Raw genomic sequence first — 27,160 nt, 5'->3', positions numbered from 1 at the left:
GCATGTGCATGCCCATACACATACATAAATAAATACAATAAAGTCATTTTAAAAATATATATGTGAAAGAGGGACACATAGAACTTGTAAAAGTGCTGGTGCTAATATGGCCTGTTTCCAGCCTTTGACTCTCTCTATCTTCCAGGTTAGTTCTTAGAACAGCATCCTCCTATGTAGTCCAGGCTACCTTAAACACACTGTTCTGCTTCAGCCTCCTAAGTACCTGAGTTACCAGCATGAGTCAGCAAACTTCACTTCCCTGATGGTTATTCTTAAGAATATCTGACAAACATTAGGGCCAAAATCAAAGGAAGACGATGAAGAGGCAATAAGGAGTGAATTTGACTTTTCCCTCTAAGGTTTGAATGTGCCACTTTTTAAGCCTAAGAGGAAAGAGTGTGCCCCATATAAAGAACTGCTTTTTTCTTCTGTTAACTGCTAAGATTTTGATATCTACTGCTTTTGCAGTTTCCCTGGTTCCATGAAAACTCAGAATCAAATTTAGGGTTCATGTGTAGTAACTATCAGTGAAGTGGCCTGGGTAGTTCTTACTCTACAAAGCCAAGGTGCACGTTTAAAAGCCCTGTACAAAGCCTTCCCTGCTTTTGTCCGCTCCCTGTGACACCTAAGCCTTTAACCATGTCCTGTCCCTGAGCCACTCCCTTGACTTCATGTTCATGAATGCTTTTCTACTACACCAATGATTCCATATGGGGTAAAAGAAAAGCAGACTACAAAGTAAGAAAGCTGAAAGACTAGAGCCACCTGGATGTCCTTTCCAACAACCCTCCACAGCTCACCAGCACCCATCCATTCACCCAAACCTTATGTATCACTGCTATTATTAGCCAGTATCACCTTTGGCAGTCACCATGAGGACAGTCAGGAGGAATACAGAGTCAATGGCTAGTGAAGAACAGGAAGTTGAGTCAAGACTGAAATTTTACTAATGATGTTCAATTCTGGATCCAACATGTGCACGAGGTTCCCCAGTCTTTGCCAAATAGGTACACTTCCCCTTCAGAGGTCATACAGAGGTCATAAATGCAGAGGACACACAGAGGTCATAAATGCAATGCCTGTTAAGTTTTACTTTTCGGGTAAGCACAGACCTCCTTTATGTTATTCTTAATCTTGGTACTAAGATTTTAGCCTAGACCAGTCATTTTCAATTTGTGGCTCCCAATCTGGGAGTCAAGCAACCCTTTCACAGGGTTTACCTAAGACCACTGGAAAACACAGATAGTTACATTACAATTCACAACAGCAGCAAAATTTACAGTTATAAAGTAGCAATGAAAATGATTTTATGGTTGAGGTCACCACAATGTGAGGTGCTACCTTCATGGGTCACAGCATCGGGAAGGTTGAGAATCACTGGCCTAGACAATTAGTGGGGTCTTCCAGGCTAAACTGTGCCCCTCCTAGACATAATGTAGGGGTTCTAACAGCAAGACTGTATTTAGAGACTCATTAAAGAGAGAAAGTAAAATAAGGTCACAAAGCAAGGTCTGATCCAACATGATCAGAGAGATGAGACAGACCATGTACACAGAGGGAAGACCATATAAGGACACTCTGAGAAGGCAGCTGCTATGAGCAAATGAGAGAGGCCTCAGAAGAGACCCTATTGATCTAGCCTTCCAGCCTCTGGAACTGTGAGGAAAATCAATGCTCACTGTGATCAAGTAGGACAATCTCTAACAGTAGCCCAGGCCCCTGCCCATATGGTACACTCCTCCAACCCCCTCAGTCATAACAAATAAAACCATTTCCACATTCTGCTCAACTGTCCTTGAGGAATAAACTCTATCTGTGCCACTGAGAATCAGTTTTGGAATATAACGACTGCTGGCCATCATTATAATCGAAGTATTCAATACAGCGACTGATAGGTTACTATTTGAATTCATACGCCTGGCTTCCTGGCTTGTGTTTCACCTCTTCTTTGCAAAATCCTTTTCCTGCAAATATAACAGTAATTGCTTCCAGTTTAATGTATGGCAGATTAGGTCATTTTTAATGTAACATGGCTTTCACTACAGCCTAATATCCGGTAACTCAGAGTTAGCCTCTGCTCATTTACCTAAGACCCACCCACAGACTCAGTGGGTAGTCCGGCTGTCTACTTCAGAAATTCAGGGAACCCATGAGGAAAACCAATGGCAGTCCTAGTGTGAAAACATCCAATTCTTGCCATAATGAGACATCCCCCAACACACACACACACACACACACACACACACACACACACACACACACACACACCAGAAGCCCCAAATCACAGCATAAAGCCAATGTCCACAGAGATAATCTCTGGAAAGGGGAAGCCACACACGATTTTCCCAGCAGTAATAGACTCATTGTAACATGGCCAAATGTGTTGTCATGTGTGAAAGCTCCTGTGTCTGGCCTGGGCAGTATCTGAGGGGTTGAAGGGGGCAGGCTGGCTTTGCAATGCCAAACAAAAGCAGGTCAAACTGGGAATTGAAGGCATTTTTCACACAATAACAAATGTTGTGAGAGATGCAATACAAAGATGTATAACCTCTATTCAAATACACACAAGACACTGTTTTAAGAACATTACAAACTGTATATTCATTGACAAAATCCATTTATTTCATTTTTTGTTTGTTTAACAGCTGAGATTCAAAGTGCTAGAGACCTGTGGAAAAATACTAACAGTAATATTTTTTAAGTGCCACTTCAGAAGAATAGATATGTTTCAGTTACTGTGACTGTTATCTTAAATTACAATACTATTTTCCTGACTTTTCAACAATTATAAAACTTACTTTGTGACTTTACATTATAAGTCTATTCTATATGTAAAACACAGGTGTGTCTAACAAACAAATACATTCAACTTGGATACCAACCAGTAACTGCTGATAGCCTGGCCTCAAGCATTAGGGGTGTGCGGATTATGATAAAGCATGCATACTCTTACCGGTTTGCCACTGTCAAGAAAATGAAAAGATGTTGTTGCTGAGGCTGATTCCCCAATGGAAAAAAGTGAAAAATTACTTTAAAACATCCTGAAATAGATTAGTCAAACAAGGCAAACACTCCTGCTAAAAAATATATGCTTTGTGCAAAGCGAGTGAATGTGTTTTTAGGGGGAAAATGTCTTAGAGGAAACAAACAACTGACCAAGAAGGGCAATTTCAGAACTTTTCTTTTTTTCCAAAAAGGCAAAGAAGAATGAAAATAAATTAACTATTAGATTTAGAATTAAAATTCTTCCTTGGATATTGCTAAATATGAGCCTACATATGGCAGTAAAACTACCACATTCAGGTCACTGTACAGAAAAGGTGCAAAAGGCCATACTAATTCCTATTGCGCTTGTTTCTTGGTTCAATCTCGGCATGTTCAGTGGCTCTAGAGCGGCGATTCTGTGGTGGGCTTATTTCTCTGTTTTCATCATTTCTGAAAACAAGAAGAAAAGAAATGAGAAATTATAAAGCAATGGTCATTGTTCTGTGAGAACTCCTGGCATACTAAGTATATTCACATTCATGATGTCACTAAAGCTCACAACTGCTCTCTCTCTAAAGACAGATCTATAATTTGTATTATCATACTTGTTAAGTATGGGAACAGTGAATTTGCAGAGACCCAAGAAAGAGTCTTTCCCCTAAATTAAAGTCCAGTAGCTTTAAAAAGCTGTGTACAGTGCTAACCTGTAATGCCAGCACTTGGGAAGCAGAGGAAGTAAAATCTGATTCTGAGGACAGCCTGGCCTACATTGGGTGTTCCAGGCCATCCTGGAAAAAGGCACAAAACTATATCCAGACTTGGTCTCAAAAAACAAACAGAGCTGGGGCGACAAGGTGATTCAAATCTTGAGTTCCACCCCTAGAACCCAGTGGTGGTTTGAAGAAGAATGACCCCTACAGACTCACATATCTGAACGCTCAGTCAGTCAGACAGTGGCAATAATAGAAAGGATTAGGAGGCGTGGCCTTGTTGGGAAGTGTGTCACTGGGGGTGGGTTTTGAGGTTTCAAAAGCCCAAGCCAGCCCAGTGCTGACTCTTTCCTGCTGCCTGAAGGTCCAATGTAGAATTCAGCTCCTTCTCCAGCACCATGTCTGCCTACGTGCTGCCATGCTTCCTGCCACGATAACTGACTCAACCTCTGACACTGTAAGCAGGTCCCAATTAAATGCCGCCTTTTATAAGGGTTGCCATAGTCATGGTCTCTTCACAGCAACAGAAACCCTAACTAAGAAAAACCCACACTAACAAGCCAAGCACAGTAACCTGTGCTTGTAATCCCAGTACAGGGGAGGTATACAGGTGGCTAGATGCCTGGGCTGGACTCCCTGACAGTGGGCCTAACTTACTTAATGAGCTCCAGGCCAGTGAGAAATCCTGTCTCTGTCTCTCTGTCTCTGCCTCCCCCCCACCCCCCGTCCCTTTCTCTCACCAAACAAAACCCAGAGAGAAAATAAGTCCCTCTTCCAAACACAGATAGGCCACACAAATTCCCTCACTTTGGGCAGAGCACCAGATAATAATGGTGGGTTGGGGGCTGTGCAAGGATAAACTTCTCAGGAATCCTTTCTTTTGATGTTGGGAAGGGAACATACTAGGTCTCTAACATACTAAGCACATACTTTTACCATTAATTCTTTTTGTTGTTGTTTGTTTGTTTTGTTGAGATACTCTATGTAGCTCTGTTAGGCTGGCATGAATTCTTAAGTACATGGTGGCAGAACAAAGCAAACACATGAGTCCACATGCACTTGGAAGCCTCATTCCTCCACTGTGTGCTCATGAGGAAGGCTGGAATGGGCAGGAACAGGAGTGCCTACTGAGACAGGAGGAAAGATTGTCTACCTCCCTGGATGCTTCTCTTCTGTGAGGAATAGAAATACACTGGTCCCTGGGGCTCAGACAAAAACCTCTGTCTCTGACAGAAAAACAAGAGCTGATGATCTTACAGATACTCTAGCCAAGGCAGCTAGAGCAAACACTAAAAACCAACCAGGCCAACTCCCGAACCACGTTAATGGCTAGACAGAAGTAAGCTCTTTTCTAGGTATAAACACTAGTTACCTTAGTCTCTGGCATCCTACACAGTATGTTCAGTCATAGTCTAAAATGAAGACACAAAGCAAACAAGAAAAAGACCCCACTGTCATGCACAAAGCAGCTGATGCAGAGGCCAGCCCACATACTGCATCCACCAGACCACACAACTTCAAAATAATTGTGACCAATAATATGAATTGAGGGTTCTAATAGAAAAGACAGGAAACATCCAGAGAATTTCAGCAGACATAGAAACCGTATGAACAAGTCAAATTGAAACAATGAGAAAGTTCTAAGGTATAAGAAAGGAAATATTTCTTCAAAGGACAATTAAGTATAAGATATAAAACTGATAAATGGTTCAATAAATGTTAAAGATGTGTCAACACAAACCATCCAAATTGGGACTGTAGATATGGCTCAGTGGTCAAGAATGCTTACTCCAGAACACAGGAGGTACCTCTTAGCCACCTTTAGCTCCAGTTCCAGGGGATTCAATACCCTCTTCACCAGCACACAAATGGTACACACACTCTCACAAATACATACATACATTCATACATACATACATATATATACACATATATATGTGTGTACACATACATACATATGTATATAAATACATATATACATATATATTAATCTTTCTTAAAAGCCAAATTGAAACACAAAGGAAAAAAGTGTGTGTGCTCATAACTAAATCCCTGTAGAAGAATTAACTGTGGAAAATTAATTACACAACTTTGAGTATTCTAAAACTAATGACATCAAAACAAAGACTAACGATGATCAACCCCACCCACCCTCCATGAATAAATAACAAACAGAAAACAGCTAGATACATATTCAAAGTGCTGAAAATCTTTGGAGACAGGCAGAGAAAAAGAGACATGAAATGAATAAGACTTATAGTAGACTTCTCATCAGAAACTAGACAGGCCTCGAGGTGATACAGTGATACTTAAGAAAAACCGTCAAACTAGAATCCACCCCTAGCAAAAACATCTTTCAAAGATTAAAGCTTAGAAAAGACATCACAGACAAAAGCTGAGAGAATTGATGGCTAATAATACATTCAAGAAGTACATAGGAAATATTAAAGGAAGCTTTTTACATCAAGTAAACGCCATCGCTAGCTGTAACTCTGGGTCTATTTAACATTTGTAGAAGTAAATATATGACAATGGGACCATTAAAAGCAAGACTGAAATGGAAACACACTGTTGTTGGCCCTCATAGACCAAAGAACTGTACCTGAAGGCTTGCTGTGAAAAAGATGCACATCACAAACCCCAGGGCAAGTAATAATTGTTTAAGGACAAAGGTAAAACTCATAAGCTAATACTAGATATACAACAAAATTATTTGCCAGTATCTATTTATCCCAAATGGGCTTAGACAGAAGGAAAGGGAAAGAAAGGTGTTAGGCAAGCAGAAAGTGGCCGAAATGGTCGTGCACGGTCATTATTGAACTAGAGGTAAAGGTTAGGGGGCAGAGCGCTTGACTAGATGAACTCGAGCACTGTGTCACCAAGCACATAGTCAGGCCTGCCTGTAACCCTAGCATGTGGGAAGCAGAAGCAGGAAGTAAGTTCAAGGTCATCCTTTGCTACAAAGCAAATAGAATGCCAGCCTGGAACACACTATTTAAAAAAAAAAAACAAAAAACAAAAAAAAACCAAAAAAAACTTCTGTCAATAATTACAAATTATATAATTATATAATTGTAACTGCTGAATTTCCCAATTAAAAGATAGACTACATATTAAAACATCAATCGTATGCTATGGGTTTATAAAAAGCAATCCAAATATGTCAAAAGCTGGGAAAGGCCTAAGACAACTAAGAGCAAACTATTAAGGTAGCCTGGCAACTTCACAGACACCAGAGAAAGCAATGGGCTTCTGGGGAAAAAAAAAGTGCAGTTTGTGTTTCACAGCATGCGTAGAGGCAGAGGACAAGATCTGAGCTGCTCAAGACCCAGTTCCCACAGGGTGACACAGAGAGAGGAGATGACACCAGTATGGGCAAACAGCTCATGTGGGAAACTCTGTTGAGTGGTCAGTAATTTGTCAGCTCCTGTTTCTGGACAAGAAGTCTTGCAATGCTACCTTCCATACAAACACCCTGAATACATGAGCAGTCACTGCATAACACTTAGACACATGTGTCCCATCAACACCTACCTAGTTTCTATACCAGAGTGGCTTCTGTGACCACCTGACAGGAATTGGCATTAATTAATTCTATTTGTTCCATAGAGTGTTTTGTTGTTGGTTTTCTGTTTGTTTGTTTGTTTTTTGTTTGGGTTTCTTGGTTTTTTTGAGACAGGATTTCTCTGTATAGCTTTGACTGTCCTGGTCTCGCTTTGTAGACCAGGCTGGCCTTGAACTCACAGCGATCCACCTGTCTCTGACTCCCAAGTGCTGGGATTAAAGGTGTGCGCCACCACCACCCAGCTTCATAGAGTGTTTAATTAAAAGTACCAGCAGCAGAATGAAAGGAATTTGCAGTAGTAAAACCAAGTATGAAGTCAGGGCCCCAGGCCCAGCAAGTAGAACAGTTCTACAAACCTTCAGGGGCTACCTTAGAAAGCCACATGGACTCATGGTAGTGACTCAAGGTACACCTAAATACCTTCCAGAGGCAAGGCAGTATGAGTCACCTGGGCTAAAGTCAAAGACGAACAATTGGACAGCTCACACTCCTCTAGAAAGCTCTCCCCAAGTAACAAAAGGCAGCTTCAATCTAGAGAATTTTCCACAGGTGTCTGAAGGCCTCATGATCTATCAGTGTGAAATTTCTTTGAATTCTTAAAAACTAATAATGATCGTCACTAGTGTGTTAGTCATGTTCCTGAGAGGATGGAAAATTTAACACCTAGATTTCATACAAGCAGCACAGTCTGGGGGCACTCCCCACAACAGTGCTCCTGAAGACAAAGTGGCACTTATAACTGCTGGTTTCCCACAAAAATGGCACCAACATCAATTGGGATACACAAGTTGACAATACTTCCTACGATACCACCTGGTCAGTTAGTAAACATCACAATAGTTTCTTACTCAGTTCAAATAACTGAATCCACTCCTGTTTTGTTTTGTTTTTGTAAAGACCCATCAATATGTCCTGCCTCATCTGTGTACATGCTTCCAGTAAGGTGAGACAACCGAGCAACAATACTAGACTGGAGAAACCAAAGACATCTAGAGGTAATAACATGCTTCTTCTGTGTGAAAAGGGGCAGGATCTCCTGAATAGTTCAGAAGAAGGCTAAGATGAATGAACATCAAACTATGTCCCAAGGCATCTGAGAGAAGGCAGGAAAACCTAAGATACTTGCAACCATCACGGAGACTCATATGGTGTTTTTCCAGTGTGAAGAGCCTTCCATGGATTGCTCTGAACGTCAGAGTCCACCAGTGTCTCTGTCTACAAGTTCCTCTGTTCAGGTGTCAACGTTGTTAGTACCCCTTTCCCCACTGACTTGTGGACAAAATCAGTGTGCCCTCTCCCATTAGTTAGAGTGTCACCTCTGATTAAATGATCTCCCACATTGATCCAGTCTTTTTACACAGAAGGGTTAGATGCAGGAGGGATAAAGACATTTTTATAAAATTTACAGAGACTCTATGCTCCCCACTTTTGCCAAGGAGGCTCACAGTAGAGTTTAGATTCTTCTGATTTAGAACAAGGGCTAGCAACATTTCTATAATGGTCCAAATACTTTGCAAAGGCTTTGACAACTCAGAAAGTCTGCTGCAACTGCTTGACTCTGTTGTAACATGAAACAACAAAGAAACAATGTGAACACATGGGTAAAGGAATGCATGGCTATGTTCTTTAAAAAAAAATCTTTATTAACAAAGCAGACAGTGGAACAGATTGGGCTGTGGAAAAAATAAAGTTTAACCTTGGCTAAACTCCCATCCAGAAGGTATATCAATATAGCCAATCCAGGGATGCTGTTTGAAGAAAGAACTATCATGCCAATGAATGGTCAAGAGGGGTTTGTTTGACCTCTGAGGGTTTGTTTTTAAAATATGTATTCTGTGCACCTTTCTGAAGACAGTAGTATTCAGTGATCAGTTCTATCACACCTTCATCTTGGATTTCTAGCCTTTAGAGCCGTGGATAAATAACATTCTATTGTTTAAGCCATCTAGTATGTGATGCTAGAGATCCATATGGATACTAAAGACTTTGCCACCCTCTATCAGGATAGTCCCACTCTGCAATGGGTCATCATAAACTCAAAGACTGGAAGGACTCAGCAGAACCTACATATCAAATGGAAATGACATACACAGCACAGCCGGCCTGGTCCCAGGGCCATGTCAGCTTTACACCAGGCCATAGCAGCTACACTACCAGGGAGCATTTTATCCCTCCTCTGCCACCTTATTCATTTATCAAAAGTAATATAACAACAAGTGAACCCTAATCTAGAACATACATTTATTTTAAAAGAAGTCTCACACTACCTGATTTAAAGCGTTATTAAACAGTAATTACAACGTGTTAAAAAGACATCTAGCCAGGCGTGGTGGTGCACGCCTTTAATCCCAGCACTCAGGAAGCAGAGGCAGGTGGATCACTGTGAGTTCAAGGCCAACGTGGTCTAAAAACCGGATAACCAAGGCTACAGAGAAACCCTGTCTCAAAAAACCAAACCAAAACAAAACAAAAAAAACAAACAAAAAAAGTCTATATGATCAATAAGACATAAAAGTGATTCCAGAAACAAATGTATGCACACATATGAAACAGACATGGGTCATCTCTTCAATACCTAGTGATGTAGCAAAGCCTTTTGCAAAAAAGAACCACTGAACCACAGTTATCCCCACGCCTTAAGATATTCATGAAAATATACATGAAATAGATTACAAACTTCTAAGCCATAAAAGAAAAATCTTGGTGATTTTGTTTTGGAAAAAGGATTCCTAAGTAGCACAAAAATAATTAAAATAGATATAACATACTTAATCAAAATTAAAAACTGCACTTTGAGAAACACTACCAAGAAAATGAAAAGGTAAATAAGACAAAAAGATGAGAATGAGCCCCCAGGAGGTCTGTGCTTTAGTGTGTCTGAATGCCATTCCTGATACAGCACTTTAAAAGAACAGCGATGAGCTAGTGCCTAGAGAACACGCAAGACTCACAGAGCCAGGCTGTAGAAAACTATTCTCTGAGCAAGAAGACACTGGTGAACAGTGTACCGTTGGCATGCTCACAGTAATCTACATGGTCCTCTGCCACAACGGGCTGTGATGAGAATAAGTCCAAGTCCATGGCAATAGTTTTGTTTGTTTTGCGTGTGGATGGAGGGCATATGTATGAAATTTTACTCCTTGTTGCCTGTGGTAGCTTGCCATCCCATCCTTTTTCCTTCATGCATCCTGGGACTCTTGTTACATGTATATACATTCTCAATCATGTCTTCTTGATAAATCAACCTTCTCAAGCATTATAAATGTCCTTGACTCTATTATAGTTTTTACCTCCGAGTTTGTCTTGTCTGACACTATCATTATATTAGCCCTTTTCTATAGCAATATCTTTTTCTATTCCTTTGCTTTCAATGTATTAATGTCTTGGAATTAAAAAAAAAACATTCTTTGAAGAGAAAGCAAAGGGGCATAGTACATCTTTTTACAATCTGTTCTGCAGTGTCTAATTCTAATTCGGTTGTATAACCCATTCCTATAAGCTTTATAAAGCAGAATTTGCACAGAGCTTTTCTTGCTGTCATTTCTCTATTCTACCATGTCTGTCTTCTTTGGTGTTATCCAGATATTGTCTATTGTAGCACTTTATTCCACTTTGAATTTGTTCTACTTATTTTAAAACACCATCATCACTATTTATTACTTTGGACACAGGGTTTCATGCAGTCCAGGCTGCCCTCAAACTTGATAGGTAACTGAGGATGACCTTTAACTCCTGATGTTACTGTTTAGTATAAAGGACTGCTAACGAGGCAAGGAAAGTGAACTCTGAAAATGGCCTCTGGATTTAGTAGGATGGAGGCCTTCAAAGGCTGAGAAGGGAAGATAAAGAAACAAACTGCAAGTTGACATTGTCTGAGGAAGTGGAAAGGAGAATTACTTGTGGTTGCAAAGGCTACCACTACACAGAGACCAAAACGAGAAAGACCCAACTGAAAGGGAGCGACTACCTGTGTAAGAGAAAAGACAAAAGGGAAGTAGCTCCAGACAAGAGGGTAGGAATGAAGCTAAAGAAGAAATTCACTTCAGACACGAGGAAGGATGTTTCTTCTATTTGCTCTAAGATTTTGCTTAGCTCTGTCCAAAATAATGTGGACACATAAACAACATGTGACAAGTGACTAGTTATTACACCAGGACTCTAGTTCCACAGTGAAACCATACACATAAAAATAAAGCAGGAAGCTTTGCCTTACACATGGACTGCTATTCTCTTACATCATAAAACACAAGTGTTTGTATAAAAATAGCTGTGTAGAATTCTCCTTTCTCAGGCCCAAGTACACACATTTGTTCAACATGAGAACTCACGTGTGAGATGCTTCCCAGGCTTCCTCTTCCTCCAGAAGATCTCTTATGATGTCCGAACTGGAACTAAAAGGACATGCATCAGCAATGCCACCCCTGGGAAGCCTGTCCTAATCCAAGCATGAGCAGGGGGGAGCTGGGGCAGGGGGTGGACAAAGCGGCACAAGGGGATATGGAAGGGTAGGCACAATTGCCACATACCTATATGGAACCTCATCAAATTGGGTCCCTTATATATTCACAACCTATTATATGCCAACTAAATTTCAAAAAAGCTTAAATAAATCCCTCAACACAAAACCTGAGTCTAGACGGAGCAGTGACATAAGGCTTTTTAATCTCCTACGTCAATCAAAGATTAAAGCACATTTTAATCAGTTCCCAGCACTGTCAAAAGAGAAAAGAGGAAAAAATTGCATTTAAAAAAATAAATTCTAGTGATGAGATTCATAGGAGATAACTCTCTAAGTGGCTTTTAGTCTCTTGGTAACCAACATAAAGTAAAGCCCAATGCATGTGAGCAGTGCTAATAATGGAAATGTGCTATAAAAATGTGACCTAGCTTAAAATGCCACACTCTTTAGTGGTGCATGGAAAACAAGGTCATAGAGAGGCATGAATTATCCCTTTAAAAGAAAAATTATTTGAAGGCTTTAGCATCTTGTTCTGATCTAATCAATAAAAATTACTTTAGAAAAGCCATGTGTCCACCAATATCAAACACACTTCTCTAGAAATTCTATGTTGAATGTCATGGGAACCATATGGACATTCAAAAACAAATGTCACTGAGTAGAATGAGGAAAGTAAGGTAAGAAACAGCAGGGTTGAAATATTAAATGCTAATAATGTCTCTAATGATAAACTAATAAATAACAAAAGCTTTAAATTATGAAGATTTAAATAAAGTGTCAATGAAGCACCTTCAACAATTCCTGACATGCCACACCAAAGCAGCCTTTGCCTCTAAGGCCAACAGAAGAGGCCACAGAGATCATCAAATTCAGCTTTGTGCCAGATGCTTCACTCCATGTACTGCTCAAAGTCCTCAGATCCTCAAGGAGCCTCATGCAGGGTCGAGGTGGAGAGGCCCTCCAGCCCCACTGCATGCATCCCCCATACTTCTAACACGTTTCCTGGGCATTTGACAACAAGGAGCTCACTGGTAATAACAATTTCAGGTATTTGTGGCTTGAAAAATACCCATAAAGATAAGGAGCAGATGAAATACTTTAGTTGGGTTTATTCATATGGCACTACACACATACAATTTAAAAAATGGTAGCACACACATTTGTAGGATAGGGTCTGGTCCACAGTCAAGTGTCTAATCTACAGATGAACTGAGATTATTCCTTTAGGTACCTGTGTTGGGAACCCCTGACCCATTCAGCCATAGTACCCAAGTATCTACTATTCTTCCTCACTGGGAAATACCCCCTCTCTCTGAAGCTAGGGGTTCTCTGGAACAAGGAACACTTCTTCATCAGTCAGTTTCACCCAACACTGATGTGTAACAAACCTTTCCTATTAAACTACTACTGAAATGGAGCTTTTATTAGAAGAGGAAGCAAAGCAGAAAGCCTTTCAGTTCATGTAGCTGATTTCACTAACTTTGTTACTCTCTGAGAGGCAGACCACTCACTGGGGAGGGCTCATGTCCACTGTCATTCCCACAGAAGCAGTTCTAAACCTTTCTGGTCACAAAATCTCAACTCTGGCTCCTCCTATGCAGTAACTGTTTTAATTGAAAAAAAAAAAAAGGAAAGAAAAACCTGCAGCCATTTAACTTTCTCCTCCTCTCCTCCTAAACACTTCCTGGACAAAGTGTCTATCAGTTATTTCTGGGAGTTGGGAAGATTACTTAACTGTATTAGCTAGTGTCATGTGGTCAAAGAAAGAGTAAACTCTGCTTCTTGTCCAATAGCTCTTCCACCAAAAACACTTTAAAAGACTTTCTTAAAAAATTAAAAAAGGTTACAAAGCATCTGTGATCCAGGTTAAGTAAGTAGGATGGTCAGATCTGTCCAGAATCCAGTAGTCTGTCATCAGTTTCCCTAGGTACTTTCAGAACAACCATCAAAGCTATTAGTTTTTTAAAGGAAATATAGTATATGCAGTGCACATGGCATACAGCTGAGAGGGTTCTGCAATGATGCCTCAGTGGAAACAGATGGCAGATTCACAAAGCATACCAACTTGCTTCCCCCGGCCTTCAATACTGATGTTTAGCCAAGATGGCAGCTCCCCCACTGTTCTCAATTCTCATTTCTTTCTTTCCAGTACATCTCAGACTCTCATGAGAACAATCACAAAATCAAAAACTGACTGATACAAAGTCTAGGAAGTGCCAAGGTCACCTGCCAGGAAGTTTTAGGGTCTATGCTATATCTACTTCAATTTTGTCACCACTGAATACTAAGAGTTGACAGAATCACACCTGTTGACAACAATATCAGACAAAACCGTTGAAACCTCTCAAAAATAATGCCTTCATCGTGTCCTTCTCAAAAGCCAGATGTGAGAAATTAAGCATACAATCTCATAATTAGGATTTTTACAAAAGAACTACTGCACATAATTCAGTGTTACTAAAATTATCCCTCAAAGATTTCTTTCCTGTAGACAGAAGCAATTAGTATTTTTGAAGTCTTAAGTCATTTTAATATGCCTTGAAGATTAAAAAAAATTCTCCTAAAATACCATTAAGATATCTAAAAAAAAAAAATCCTCAGGAGAATTTTAATTGCTCATTCTGATACACCTGGGGTCAGAGTATATACAATCCTACATAAATATAACTTTTACATCTAAAGCAAGGAATTTGTACACAAACTTCAGCATCTCTACTAGCTAGGTTTGGCATGCTTGGAAGACTAACTTAAGAAACTAGATAAAAAGAAAGTCTGTCACATGAAAGTACAGCATAAATACAGAAGAACACTGAGACTGTGTTCTCTGATAGCACTATCTGGCCAGCTAGCATGGACATTATTATATAGATCATATGTGAGAAAGTCTAACAAACAATTGTATGAATCTTAAATTCTAAGTTCCTATCCTGGGTTCTGGAAGACTCTAGTAGGCTTAATTTTTCATACCACTTAGACCTTATTTTCAGCTTAAAGTTGAGAAAGCTGAGCTAATGAATTTTTTGAGTGTGCACATGCACCTTGGAAGAGCTGAGAATTTCACTCTGCTCTGTGAACATTACTTCTAAAGGAAAAGCTATTTGCATATTCCTTCTCTGCATACAATTGCGTCTAACAGTAAAGTTTTACTACCAAAGTTGAAGAGCTGTCACATCTTCCTGCAAAGCTATGATGTAAAGTTATCCTGGGGCAGGGGAGGGGGCACACAGATTTCAGTGTCAGCATTGCTAAAATTGAATCCTGTTCCGGTCACTGAATGTGCAACCTTAGGCAAGTTCTGAAACCTTTCTAAATCTCAAAACCTATATCTGTAGTGTCAGGATATGTATTTTCCAGGAATATTTTTGAGGTGAATCAATACAGCACATTAAATGTTAAGTACAGACGTTGGCACATAGTTAAGTGTACAGTCATTGCTGCCTCCACTTTCATAAAAACAGATGTGAGCCTGGATTTTCCAAAATACTGTCAGCAATATTTCAGTTTGCCCCAGGAAACCTGATCACTACATGCACCACTTTAATCTTTGATTCCCACTGTTTCTATGATACCAGGTGCAAAATCATCAGAGCCTGTTATTTATCTAGCTTGGCAGGTACACAGGGTACTGCCCTGTAGGAAAAACACAAACATTTGCTATAAAAATCCTGTGGGTTAAAGATTACTTACAAGTGGAATTTTCTATTTTCTAATAGTTACCTGCTTCCAAGGGTCTTCATTGTGGCAATAATTTGAATGTGGTTGAGGATATGCAACATTAAAAAGAAAACAATCTCCTTTAGCACCAATCAAGTGTTCATTGAAAGGGTATAAAACTTGCCAGACAGTGATCTTTCGGTAAACACTGAAACATTAGCATGAATCCTTCCTCAAAGCATGCTTTCTAGTAATGTGTTCGTAGGGTAAGCCAATACCTTATGTGTGAAATACTCTAGCAGTGGGCTAGTATTAGCAGTAATATTAACAGCTGTAAGTAGTGATATAATAAAATGGTCAACATTTATAGATTTTGTACGAAAAAAGGATCACTCAATGATGACAAAGGTTGCCATTTTTATGAGTAACTACTATTATCGACCACTGTGATAATCACTTTATACACACTAACTTTAATTCAGACCTGTTCTAGGTTTCTTACCATTTGTAAGATGGACAAAGGTTCAGAAAAATTAAAGGGGGACAGGGGCTGAAATACCAACCTCATCTTCTTTCCACCAACCATGTTGCTCCAGATAATGGAAGCAGAAACTCAACTATTCACCTGCAAGGGTTTAACCAGACAACCAATTGCAAGCTTCATGGATAAAATACAGCTAAGTAGAACTTGGTTGAGCTCCCAGAGATCTATCTAGAAAACTAAGATGGCAAGGCCACAGATGACAGGGAAAAGAAAGAACGTATTTATCCAATCTAACAAAACAGGAATGAACTTTATACTTGACTTACAAAGTAGTCCCAATATATGACCTAGGGAGGCTGGCAAAGCAAACTCAAATTAAATTCAACAAGTGAGTGAGAGAAATTCAACTACCCTCTATATGTCATATCTTTCTAAGTGCATAGAGCCAATGGCTGAGCTAACTCCTACAATGGAACAAAGACAATGGACTGCCAAGTACATGGACTTTACGGAAGCAAATGAAATTCACAGACTTGATGTGACTATGTCTTGGACAAAAATTTCCCCCAAACCAAAAGACAGCCCAGTGCAGGTACTACCTAGTATAAACACTTTTGTAAGTACAAATGATTCTAGAAAATTATTCCATGTTCCTATTTTTATTTGCTTTACTTTTTCTTTTTCTTTATTTTATTGATTGATCAACTGATTGATTGGTTTTCAAGACAAGGTCTGTTTATGTAGCATTAGCTTTCCTAAAACTCTATAGACTAGGCTGGCCTTGAACTCACAAAGATTTGTCAGCCTCTGCCTCTTAAGTGTTGGGATTAAAGGTATGCTCTACCACCGCTCAGCTTCTACTCTTATTTTTTTTTAAATTTCAAACAACAAAATTCACTCTCTGAATAAACAAAACATTTAGTTTTCAGGACAATTCTAAAGTTCATACATATTGAACCCTTGAAGCTAATATAAAACATCAAACAGGTAATATTAAATGCATGAAATGTCACATTAGTAACAGTAAAAGCTGAATGTAACGCCAAACTTCCAAATGTAAAAGGCATTTTAAAGAATGCAATGTCAATATTAATTTACAAAAATCTATAAATTACAAAACCTCATCAGTTCCTCTGTCTTAATTCACTGCCAGCACCACCAACCTTCATTAGTCAACATATGACACCTAAAGTTTAATGACATTAACATTTTATTTCAAAGAGTCAGGGTGTATACTTAAAAAAAAATAGGTTTGTTTAAAATACATGATTAAAATAAAAACATCAAAAAATACCTATCAGGAGCTAAAGATGTAGCTAAATTGGTAGAATGCTTCCTTAGAACACAAAAAGCCCAGGGTTTGACCCCTAGCACAGCATAAAGTAGGCATGTTGGTACAAAGCTGTAATCCTAGTATTCAGTTAAGTTCAAGGTGCAAGCAGGAAGTTCAGAGTCATCCTCAGCTACACAGCTCAAAGCCCACCCTTTTGTCTCTCACTGCCCCTCTCCCCTACACACACACACACACACACACACACACACACACACACACACACACACACACGTGTCTCAAATCCCATCTACCCAGTCCCCTTATAACCAACATGTAACAACTTTTATTAGCTTTTCTTATTTTTAAGTATATTTATTCTTCAATAGTGCATTTATTTTTTAGTTTGTTTTATGGGAAATCAAATAAAAAGCACTCAGTGTCTTCCCTCAATTTAGAATAAAAACAGTTGTCAACATTTGCTGCTGCAAATGTTACTGTTTTAGATGATTAACATATCCTAGGAATCTCTTTAACACGTAGATATATCCATTAGCAATCACACGGTACTTGAGTAGGTGGATGCACTAGTTAATCAACTAGCCTCTAAGAGTGAAAACTTGAGAGCTCCCCAGTGTTCTTCAGTAGCTCCCAGTGTTATATTCTTTTAGATTGATATTATATTGTATGTGTTGGGGGTGGGGGGATGCATGTGAGTGCAAGTGCCCACAGAGGTCAGAGGCCTCACCTCCTTGCCTCTGCAGGGCTGAGATTAAAACTACACGGCAGCAGGCCAAGACAGGCCAGTGTTCTGTTCTTAAGAATTTTGCAATTAAGCCAAGCATAGTGAAGCAGACCTATAATCCTAGCACTTGGAAAGTAGAAGGAGGAGGACCAAGAGTGCACGAAAGTCTTCACTGTGATTTTGAAGCCAGCCTGGACTACATGAGACCCTGATCTGGGTGTAGGGGAGGAGTGAGACAGGTGAAGCAATGGGATAACGGTCAGTGGCTGAGCCTGGGTAGGTTCTGTTGTATGTGGATAGGGTGTATTGGTAGGACACTCATCCAGGTACCAAGTAAAGGTATTTTCAGCTTATGTTTTCAGAGTCCCTTTCTCTTAAGTACAGCAACCTAACAGTAATCAATAAATGCACTTGTGTTCTTATAGCTGTACCCTCAAACATTAAGATACTTGTTAGCCTTACAGATGAGAAATGCTTTTAATATGCACTTCTCTTTTGGCAAATCATTATCTTGTCTCCCACTCTTCTTTCTAGTTTCCAAACTCCTTTTGTCTTAGTTTCCAGGTATTCAGAAAGTATATCTATGCTTCAATGTTTTTTCAAAGAGTAAATCTCTATAAATAAAATTATCAACCATTTTTTATGTCCAAAGTATTTCAGCCAAATTATACTATAATTTCTAGAATAAGAACCAGATCTGGCTACCCTAACTGAAATAGTAATTTAGTGAAGTTGCCTCCTGCAACAATCAAATCTGTTCCCCTCTTCTGATCCCTAATCTATGCCCTGCCCCTTTCCACATGCAAACAATGTGATGTCTACTTCAAGCCTCTCAGCCATATGGGACATGCCTTCCTCTGGATCCTGCACCAGGAGAGAGATGGCACTCTCACTGTTAGAAGAAAACCATGTTTAATACATGAACAGGTTACTCTTCTTTAAAAACACTACATCTTTCACTCTGTGCTTCCTTTGAAGTTTTGCATGAAACTTTGCATGAAACATGAAAATGATGGACTGAGGAAACTCAAACTTGCTAGTGTTAATACTTCAACTGTTTAATTCCACTTCAATACTCTCAAAACTTTATTAATCTGGCCTTAGTGCTTTCAGAGAACTTAAAGAACTGAAAAATTAAAAGCTTTATTATTCATTGGGGTTTGTGAGATTAAGTCACTTCCTGCCTCTTCCAACCGACCCTTACTTGTCAGAAACTGGTGAGGCTTCAAATGTTGCCGCTGTCCTCCTGCCCAAAGCAGCAGGCATCGTTTTGTCTACACAGACATTCTCCCTCTCCACTACTCAACAGCCAAGTAGGGAAGCGTGTAACAGCACAGTTGCCAAGCACTGTGCTCTCCCTAGCCCAGTGAGGGTTGGGGAGCTGAAGCCCATGGCAGGCACCGCCAGGTTCCAGCATCTCTTTTTCTTTCTTTCTTTCTTTCTTTCTTTCCTTCTTTCTTTCTTTCTTTCTTTTTTATAGTGACATGCTACCAAAATACTACCATTTTTTAAGTCTGCTGAAGGAAAGAGTTTGAAACACTTAAGAAGAGAAGCAGTGCTTTTGGGTCAGTGACTCTTATAAAAGTGATGAGTGTTTTCTTTCTTTTTAAGGAAATCAGAAGACATTAAGTTATTTCCAAATATTGGAGTTCTCTTGACTCTCTGGAAGAATTCAAGTTTGAAATAGAAATATTTGTATTTATGTTTAGCTTGAACTTTAAACAAAAGCAGTAACTCTAAGATATCAACTACTTGATGTAAAAGAAATTGTCTTTGATAGGGTTTTATTGCTGTGAAGAGACACCATGACCACAGCAACTTTTGTAAAGGACAACATGCCTCTAGGGCTGGCTTACAGTTTCAGAGGGTCAGTCCATTATCATCATGGTGGGAAGCATGGCAGCATCCAGGCAGACATGGTGCTGGAGAGGAGGTGAGAGTTCTACATCTTGATCTGCAGGCTGCAGAAGAGGACTGTGTTCCGCACTGGGTGAAGCGTGAGCACAGGAGAGCTCAAAGCCCGCCTCCACAGTGACACACTTCCTCCAACAAGGCACGCCTACTCCAAAAAGGCCTCTTTATAGTGCCGCTCCCTATGGGCCAAGCATTCAAACACATGAGTCTACAGGCCATTCCTACTCAAAACCACTGCAGAAATCAACGTAAATTATCCAAATGTTGACTATTTCAAATAGGTACCAAACTTCTCTAGTTAAGTGGGCAGAGGAAAAAGCATAAGGTGTCACTTAGGTTTTTGTTTTGTTTTGAACTATGTGAGGAATGAACATCTCATGCAAGTTACTACCAAGAGAAGGAGATCACAATAGTTGACAGTGCCCCTCACACCCAGAGAATAACAGAACAAGCAACATTCTAAAGATAAACATTTCCTATCACTGCAGCTTAACTGGATGACAAGTTCCTCTGATAATGGGACTGGAGGGGTCTAGTACAAAGATGCTGCTGAGACTAGTATATGTTCTGTACAGCTAGGCCAGCTGCAATTAAATTCATGCTGTTCTCTTTCTGCGAACACAAATCCAACAGTGCAAGCGGAAGATGCCAAGTCCAACTACCCTGAAATGTATCAACATGGACAGAGATTCTAAATCTCAATGACATCACTGGAGCTCAGGTATTAGACATTTACCTTCCTTGGGACTCTGTTCCTTTAAGAAATGAGGCATTAAGACTAAGCCATTAAGCTGGGCAAAGTGGCACATGAATGTAATCCCAACACTCTGGGAAGCAGAAGCAGGCGATCTCTGTGAACTAAAGGCTGGACTGGTCTACAAAGTGAGTCCAGGACAGCCAAGGCTACACGGAGAAACCCTGTTTGGAAAAACCAAAACAAAAAACAAAAAAACAAAAACAAAAACAAAAAAAGAGAGAGAAAGACTAAGCCATTAAATGCATGAAAGAACCATCTCTCCCAAAGTACACTTACCCTAAGTTTCCAATAATCTGATATGTTTTAATATCTTAAGTGCAATATGACCTATACACCCAATAGTTGGTTATAAGTAACACTTTAGAATATGCTTAGTACAGCCAAAAAAAAAAGCATATAATGACATTTTTAAGGCTTCTAAAACTGGCTTCTGCAGAATCAACTATAAAATATAATAATCCTCTGCAAACGAAAACTATCATCTGTAACGCCTGAATTCCTGAGTTACAAGACTAATGTGTTTGGATACTTGGTAAAATCAATAGAAATGAGCAAAATCAGCGATTTGCTATGTACCCATGTTCCAGAATGTATCTGTGTGGGAGGGATAAAGAACAGAGACCAGTGCTAATTAATTCTGCCTTGGCTACGGATGAGGCAGGCACCCAGACAACCATTCCAGGAAGAGATAACAGAGCGCTATCTAGTCATCATTAAGCTAAGGTAAGAACTGAAGCCAGCTGACTGCAGGGAAGCAGAACCCACAAAGCTGTACTCCACCTAACTTGAACATTCAGTTCTTACCAACCAAGGAAGCAGTCTAAAATGCAGTCAGATGAAAATCCTCACACTGAAAAGGGGTAACGGCCAGGGTGGAGTGAATGCGTGGCTTGGGCATCCCTCTAGAGAAGCTGCCTCAGCGCCTAGATCTCCATCCTTCATCCATGAAAGCAGTTACTGTATTTATGACTTCCCAACTTATTTCCTACTTTGAAAACACTTGCGTTCTATACTAGCCTATACTAACTCACTAACTCACCTCAGGTTCTCAGGGACTCTAAGATCTTGTAATAGCTGCTTTTCTGATTTAAAAAAGAAGAAATGTGACAGTGAATATAACAACAAAATCCCAAGCAGTCAGTTAAAAACACAAAATTCCAACAGTATAATGTGGTAAATGGCATATTATTTTAGCCATCCCATTTTATACACCAGCACAAGGACAAAGAGATCATGATTTTCAAGTAAACTAGAGTCAGCTGTTAACTGGCCACCACCTTGGGGCCTGGGAGTATTGATTCAAACAATTACTGCATGTCTTAACAATCAGAAGGAACTGGGGGTTCCTTCAGTCTCTACAACTTTTCTCAAGGTATTCTGAGAGGCACACTCTTAGCTACTCCTTTTTGTTCTTCATTTTTCTCAATGAATAATTAAATTCTGCAACAGTAAAGAAATTGAACTCATTTTTATGAATCAAACTAAGCACATGCACATATATCTTTGGGACACGAATTTCCCAAGTTTGGAAAGTGTTTGATAAACAGCAATGCACTTTTAAAAAGTTCCGCTTACCCAGCTGTTGGGCAGCAGACTCAGGCTGCACAGGCAGGCGACTGACTGGTTTCAGCACTGCTCACTGCATCACACATGCCCCTCAGCAAGCATGGCTTCAGTTCCTACTTGCTTCCCCATCGCACTAGAAATTCAGTTTTTCTCCATTTCAGCCACCAAAGCTCTGCTTTGCTTGGTAAAGCTTTTGTCATCCTTTGATATTCCAGTCAAGTGTCTAATGTCCCCGCAGGTAGATCAGCTGCCCTTCTCCCAACATCCTATATCTCACATATGAAAACACCAATCACATATTATTATATTTATCCAATTACCTTTTTCTTAGTCTCTGAGAATGTCTATTCTGGTAAACCTTGACCCATACCTATCATGCACAAATAATATGTTAGGCTTACACACTTGTCTTACTTACTTACACCCTTACATAATTGTCAACTAGATCCCTGAATGAATTAGCTTTTCTGGCAGATTTTATCTTACTCTAAACGTTCAAACTCTAGCTACATGAAAGACTCATGAACAGGATATTAGTGATGGTATTAATGCTTGAGTCTCTCACCTGACTGAACTAAGAGTTGAAAAAGTTGACTGGGGAGCGATGGTGCACATCCGTAATCCCAGCACTCAAAAGAGACTCAAACAAGAAGGTGATCATGAATTCAAGACCAGCCTGTACTACAAGTCAAGACCTTGCTTGGAAGGAAAGAAGGAAGGGAGGGAGGGAGGGTAGGAGGGAGGGAGGGAGGGAGGGAGGGAGGGACGAAGGAAGGGAGGAAGGAAGGAAAAGACACCGCACTTGGAGATAACTGAAGCATTTTTTGTGCAAGCTTGCAGGCCTGAATTCACATATCCAGAACCTATGTAAAAGCTAGGGATTGCAGCATAATCTGTAATCCCAGCACTGGAAGAGGAGAGACAGGAAAATGCTTGGAGCTGCCTGGTCCAGCCTACTTAGCCAAATCTAAGTTCAATGGGAAACCGTGTCTCAAAACATAAGGTCAAGAGCCATAAAGGAAGACACCAGATATCAAGCTCTGGTCTCCCAATGAACAACCACACAACTGTACATGGACCAATGTGCACATTTGCATGTATATACATGGACACATACCACACACACTCAAAAAAGATTAAACTCACACAATCATTACCAAAACCCAAAATGACAGCTACCATTTCTCAAAGCCTTGAGAAATGATCAGGTATGACATGACAGCACAAAACAAGTCCTTTGTTGAGCATGGATTCCAGAATGATGGAAATGATAAGAATATTGAATATACAACTAATAATAAAAGATGTAATTTTTAAAGTCTCCTGGTCAAAGAAATTAAGGGCTCAGCAACTTCACCAAGGGTATCTATGACATGGCAATTTATGGATTTGTACAAATGTTAAGATCTGCTACCTAGGATTGATGAGAAGGCAAATAAGGCAATACTTTATATAAAATTCAACAAAAGTATTAAAAATTCCATTAGTGTTTCAGTTTAGGGTTACCATTTCTGTGATGAAACACCATGGCCAAAAGCAACTTGAGGAGGAACAGTTTATTTTACTCACACTTCTATATAACAGTTCATCATCAAGAACAGCGAAAGCAGGAACTCAAGGAGGAAAGAAATCTGGAGGCAGAAGCTGATTCAAAGGCCATGGAGGAATGCTGCTTACTGGCTTGCTCCCCATGGCTTGTTCAGACTGCCTTCAGCCCAATCTTATAGAGGCAATCTTAATTGAGATTAAATCTAGTTTGTATCAAGTTGACATTAAACTATCAAGCACAATTAGCCCCCTATCTATTTGTTAAAAACACAGCACTGTAAAGCCACAACTTTTCCTTTTTTGTTTATCCCAAGAGCACACATTAATATAAACATCACAATATAAAATATTTTATAACCTCATCAGACTGGGGAGGAGGGGGTATGGAAGAAGAAAGTACTTGGAGACACCTGGGAGAGATGACTGGAATTAGAGGTGCATTTGGGGGTGATGTGGAAACCTAGTGTGATGGAAACTCCCTGAAATCTATGAGGGTGACCCTAGTAGGTGATATGGAGTCTGAACCCGCCATCTTCTGTAACCAGGCAAGGCTTCCAATGGTAGGACCTGGACATCACCCAGACACCATACCTCTGACCTACAATTTATCCTACCTGTAAGTATATAATATATAAAAATTATATATACATATATATATAAAAGGAAAGTACCAAGCATGATGGGACACTTATAATACTAGAACTTAGGAGGCAAGACAGGAAGATCAATGAGTTCCAGACCAACCTGGGCTACAGATCATGTCTCAAAACAAAAACAATTTAAAAAGGAAAACAGAACATTTCAATAACTAAATTCATTATAGTTCTAAAGCAGTGTCCAACTTCTCACAGAAGAAATTGGTTTTGATGACTTTAGCTTTCCAATATGAAAAATACCTAAATATTTGCATGTTAATCCCAATCATGTGGGTGTTAAAAGACACTACTTTAAAAACAACAACAAAACAAACAAACAAACAAAAAACCCACCTGGGGTGATGGAGATTGCTTACTGGGTAAAGATGACTGCTATCAATCTGGCACCTGGGTTCATTCTCTGGAGTCCACATGGTAGAAGGAAGGACTGACCATAACACAGACATCCTACCTCCACACATTTGCATGCCCATAAACATAAACACATAAACACACACACACACACACAATTTTTTTGTAGCAATTTAAAAATAATTAAAATGTAGGCAAGTACAGTGGTGCATGCCTGTAATCCCAGCATTCGGGGAGGCAGGTGGATCTCTGTGACTTCAAGGCCAGCCAGGTCTACAAAACAAGTCCAGGAAAAGTCAAAGCTACACAAAGAAACCCTGTCATTTGACCATGTCCCCTGGAGGGGGACACCTGGTGGCACTCAGAGGAAGGATAGCAGGCTACCAACAAGAGACTTGATACCCTATGAGCATATACAGGGGGAGGTAATCCCCCTCAGGAACAGTCATAGGGGAGGGGAATAAGGGGAAAATGGGAGAGAGGGAAGAATGGGAGGATACAAGGGATGGGATAACCATTGAGATGTAACAAGAATAAATTAATTTTTAAAAAAAAGAGAAAAACTAAAGGGAGGTGGGCGGTGGCGAGGAGAGAAAGAAAGAAGGAAGCAAGAGAAAAGAAAAAGTAAAATGCTGGAGGTGTGCCTCTGTGGTACAGCACTTGCCTAACATGTACAAAGCCCTGGGCTCAGTTTTCAATACTGAGAATAATGTGCTTTTAACTTAATGGTGGCTCTACAATCAAAGAAAAGTTGCAAAGTACAGAACTCTTCCCATACACCTTACTTCCACAGCTAACATGCTACGTTAGGTCCATCAAGTGAAGCAACAGTAATCCATTCTTGTTCTAACTAACGTGCATAGTCAGTCTTTACCTAATAATATCTTTCTGCTGCAGAATTCCATGCAGGTTACATTGCATTTATTTGCCATGTTGAGTTTCTCAGATATTCTTTGGTTTTGATGACTGTGGTGGTTTGAATAGGAATGCCCCACCCCCTTACTCCCCCACCCCAGATTCATGTGTTTGACTGCTTGGCCAGAAGGAGTGGCACTCTTAGGAGGTGTGCCCTTGTTGGATTAAGTATGTCAATGCAGAGGTGAGCTTTGAGGACTCCTATGCTCAAGCTCCGCCCAGTGTGACACAATGCCCTTAGCAGAAAGACTCAAATGGTATATACTCACTTATATCTGCATATTAGCCCAAGGGGCATGTCCCACGAAAGCCTTCACTTACCAGGAAACTGAGACAGAGGGGAGGACATGTTATTGGGACTCTAGATGAGAGAAAGCATGGTAGAATGGCAAAGCAGAAGGATCCAGAGGGTCCTAGAAACCTACAAGTAGAACATTATGATAGGCAGATTTGGGCCCAGGGGTCCCGCTCAAACTAAGGCACCAGCCAAGGACAATACAGGCAGTAAACCTTAAACCCCTACCCAGATCTAGTCAATGGTCAGAATATTCTCCACAGTAGAGTGGAGAGTGGGATATTACTTTCTCACATACTCTGGTGCCTCACCTTTGACCACGTCCCCTGGATAGGGAGACCTGGTGGCACACAGAGGAAGGATAGCAGGTTACCAACAAGAGACTTGATACCCTATGAACATATACAGGGGGAGGAAATCCCCCTCAGAAACAGTCATAGGGGAGGGGAATAAGGGGAAAAGAGGAGAGAGGGAAGAATGGGAGGATACAAGGGATGGGATAACCATTGAGATGTAACAAGAATAAATTAATAAAGGAAAAAAAATAAAATGACAAAAAAAAAAAAAGATGTAGAACTCTCAGTTCCTTTTCCAGCACCATGTCTGCCTGACTGATACCATGCTTCCTGCCATGATAATAATGGACTAAACACCTGAAACTGTAAGCCAGCCCCAATTATATGTTTTCCTTTATAAGGAAATGCCTTGGTCATGGTGTCTCTTCACAACAATAAAGCCCAAATTAAGACAATGAACTTAACATTCTAGAGATTGGTCAAGCATTTTATGAAATGACCCTCAACTGGGGTTCAGTGACTTTTTCCCCCCTCACAATGTGACTTGGGATGTCAGGAGGAAAACCACAGAGACAGAGTGGCCTTTACACCTCGTAGAGCACATGCTATCAAGGTGAACTACTGTGGATGCTGACGTCATCACTTGACTCAGGTGGTGCTTTCCAGGTTTCTACTTCATGGGAACAAGTCCTTTTCTTTGGAGGAAGGTCCTGAGGAGTAGCCCTCTCTGAAAGTGCAGGGGTTACATTGCACCTCTGATGGGAAGCATCCAAGTCCATCACTTGCAACCTCTCTATCCACAGTACTCTAGTCTCCTCTTCTGTATGTTTTTTTATCATGATGGAATGAATGCATAGATGTTTATTTTATGCTTTGGGTTAAGAAATACCACAGGATTTATGTTACTGCCTCTCACTTTTTTGGCCACTGAGAACTCTATTGGTTCCTATACTCCCCAGACATATCATCAGTTGCTATGTCTGTGATATC

The 27,160-nt window shown here is 40.1% G+C and overlaps 1 protein-coding gene across 4 annotated transcripts in view; it reads right to left on the bottom strand.

The window, feature by feature from the left end:
- Window positions 1–2,600: 2,600 nt before the first annotated feature.
- The window catches only part of RAD18 (RAD18 E3 ubiquitin protein ligase), a 91,057-nt gene continuing 66,497 nt past the window's right edge, over window positions 2,601–27,160 (bottom strand). For 2 of the 4 annotated variants that reach the window (XM_084765999.1, XM_084765998.1), the window contains exons 12-13: window positions 11,589–11,651; window positions 2,601–3,435 (exon numbers count right to left, since the gene is read on the bottom strand). In XM_084765999.1, coding sequence (XP_084622125.1) covers window positions 3,336–3,435; window positions 11,589–11,651 — 163 coding nt within the window. In that variant the 3' untranslated portion in view covers window positions 2,601–3,335. The remainder of the gene's footprint in view (window positions 3,436–11,588; window positions 11,652–27,160) is intronic. The other 2 variants (XM_084766001.1, XM_084766000.1) reach the window with 1 other exon arrangement.

This window comes from Acomys minous, assembly GCF_964271855.1.
Source record: "Acomys minous genome assembly, chromosome: 17".
In the NCBI taxonomy this organism is placed as follows: domain Eukaryota; kingdom Metazoa; phylum Chordata; class Mammalia; order Rodentia; family Muridae; genus Acomys; species Acomys minous.
This window is presented reverse-complemented; position numbering and strand designations above follow the sequence as displayed.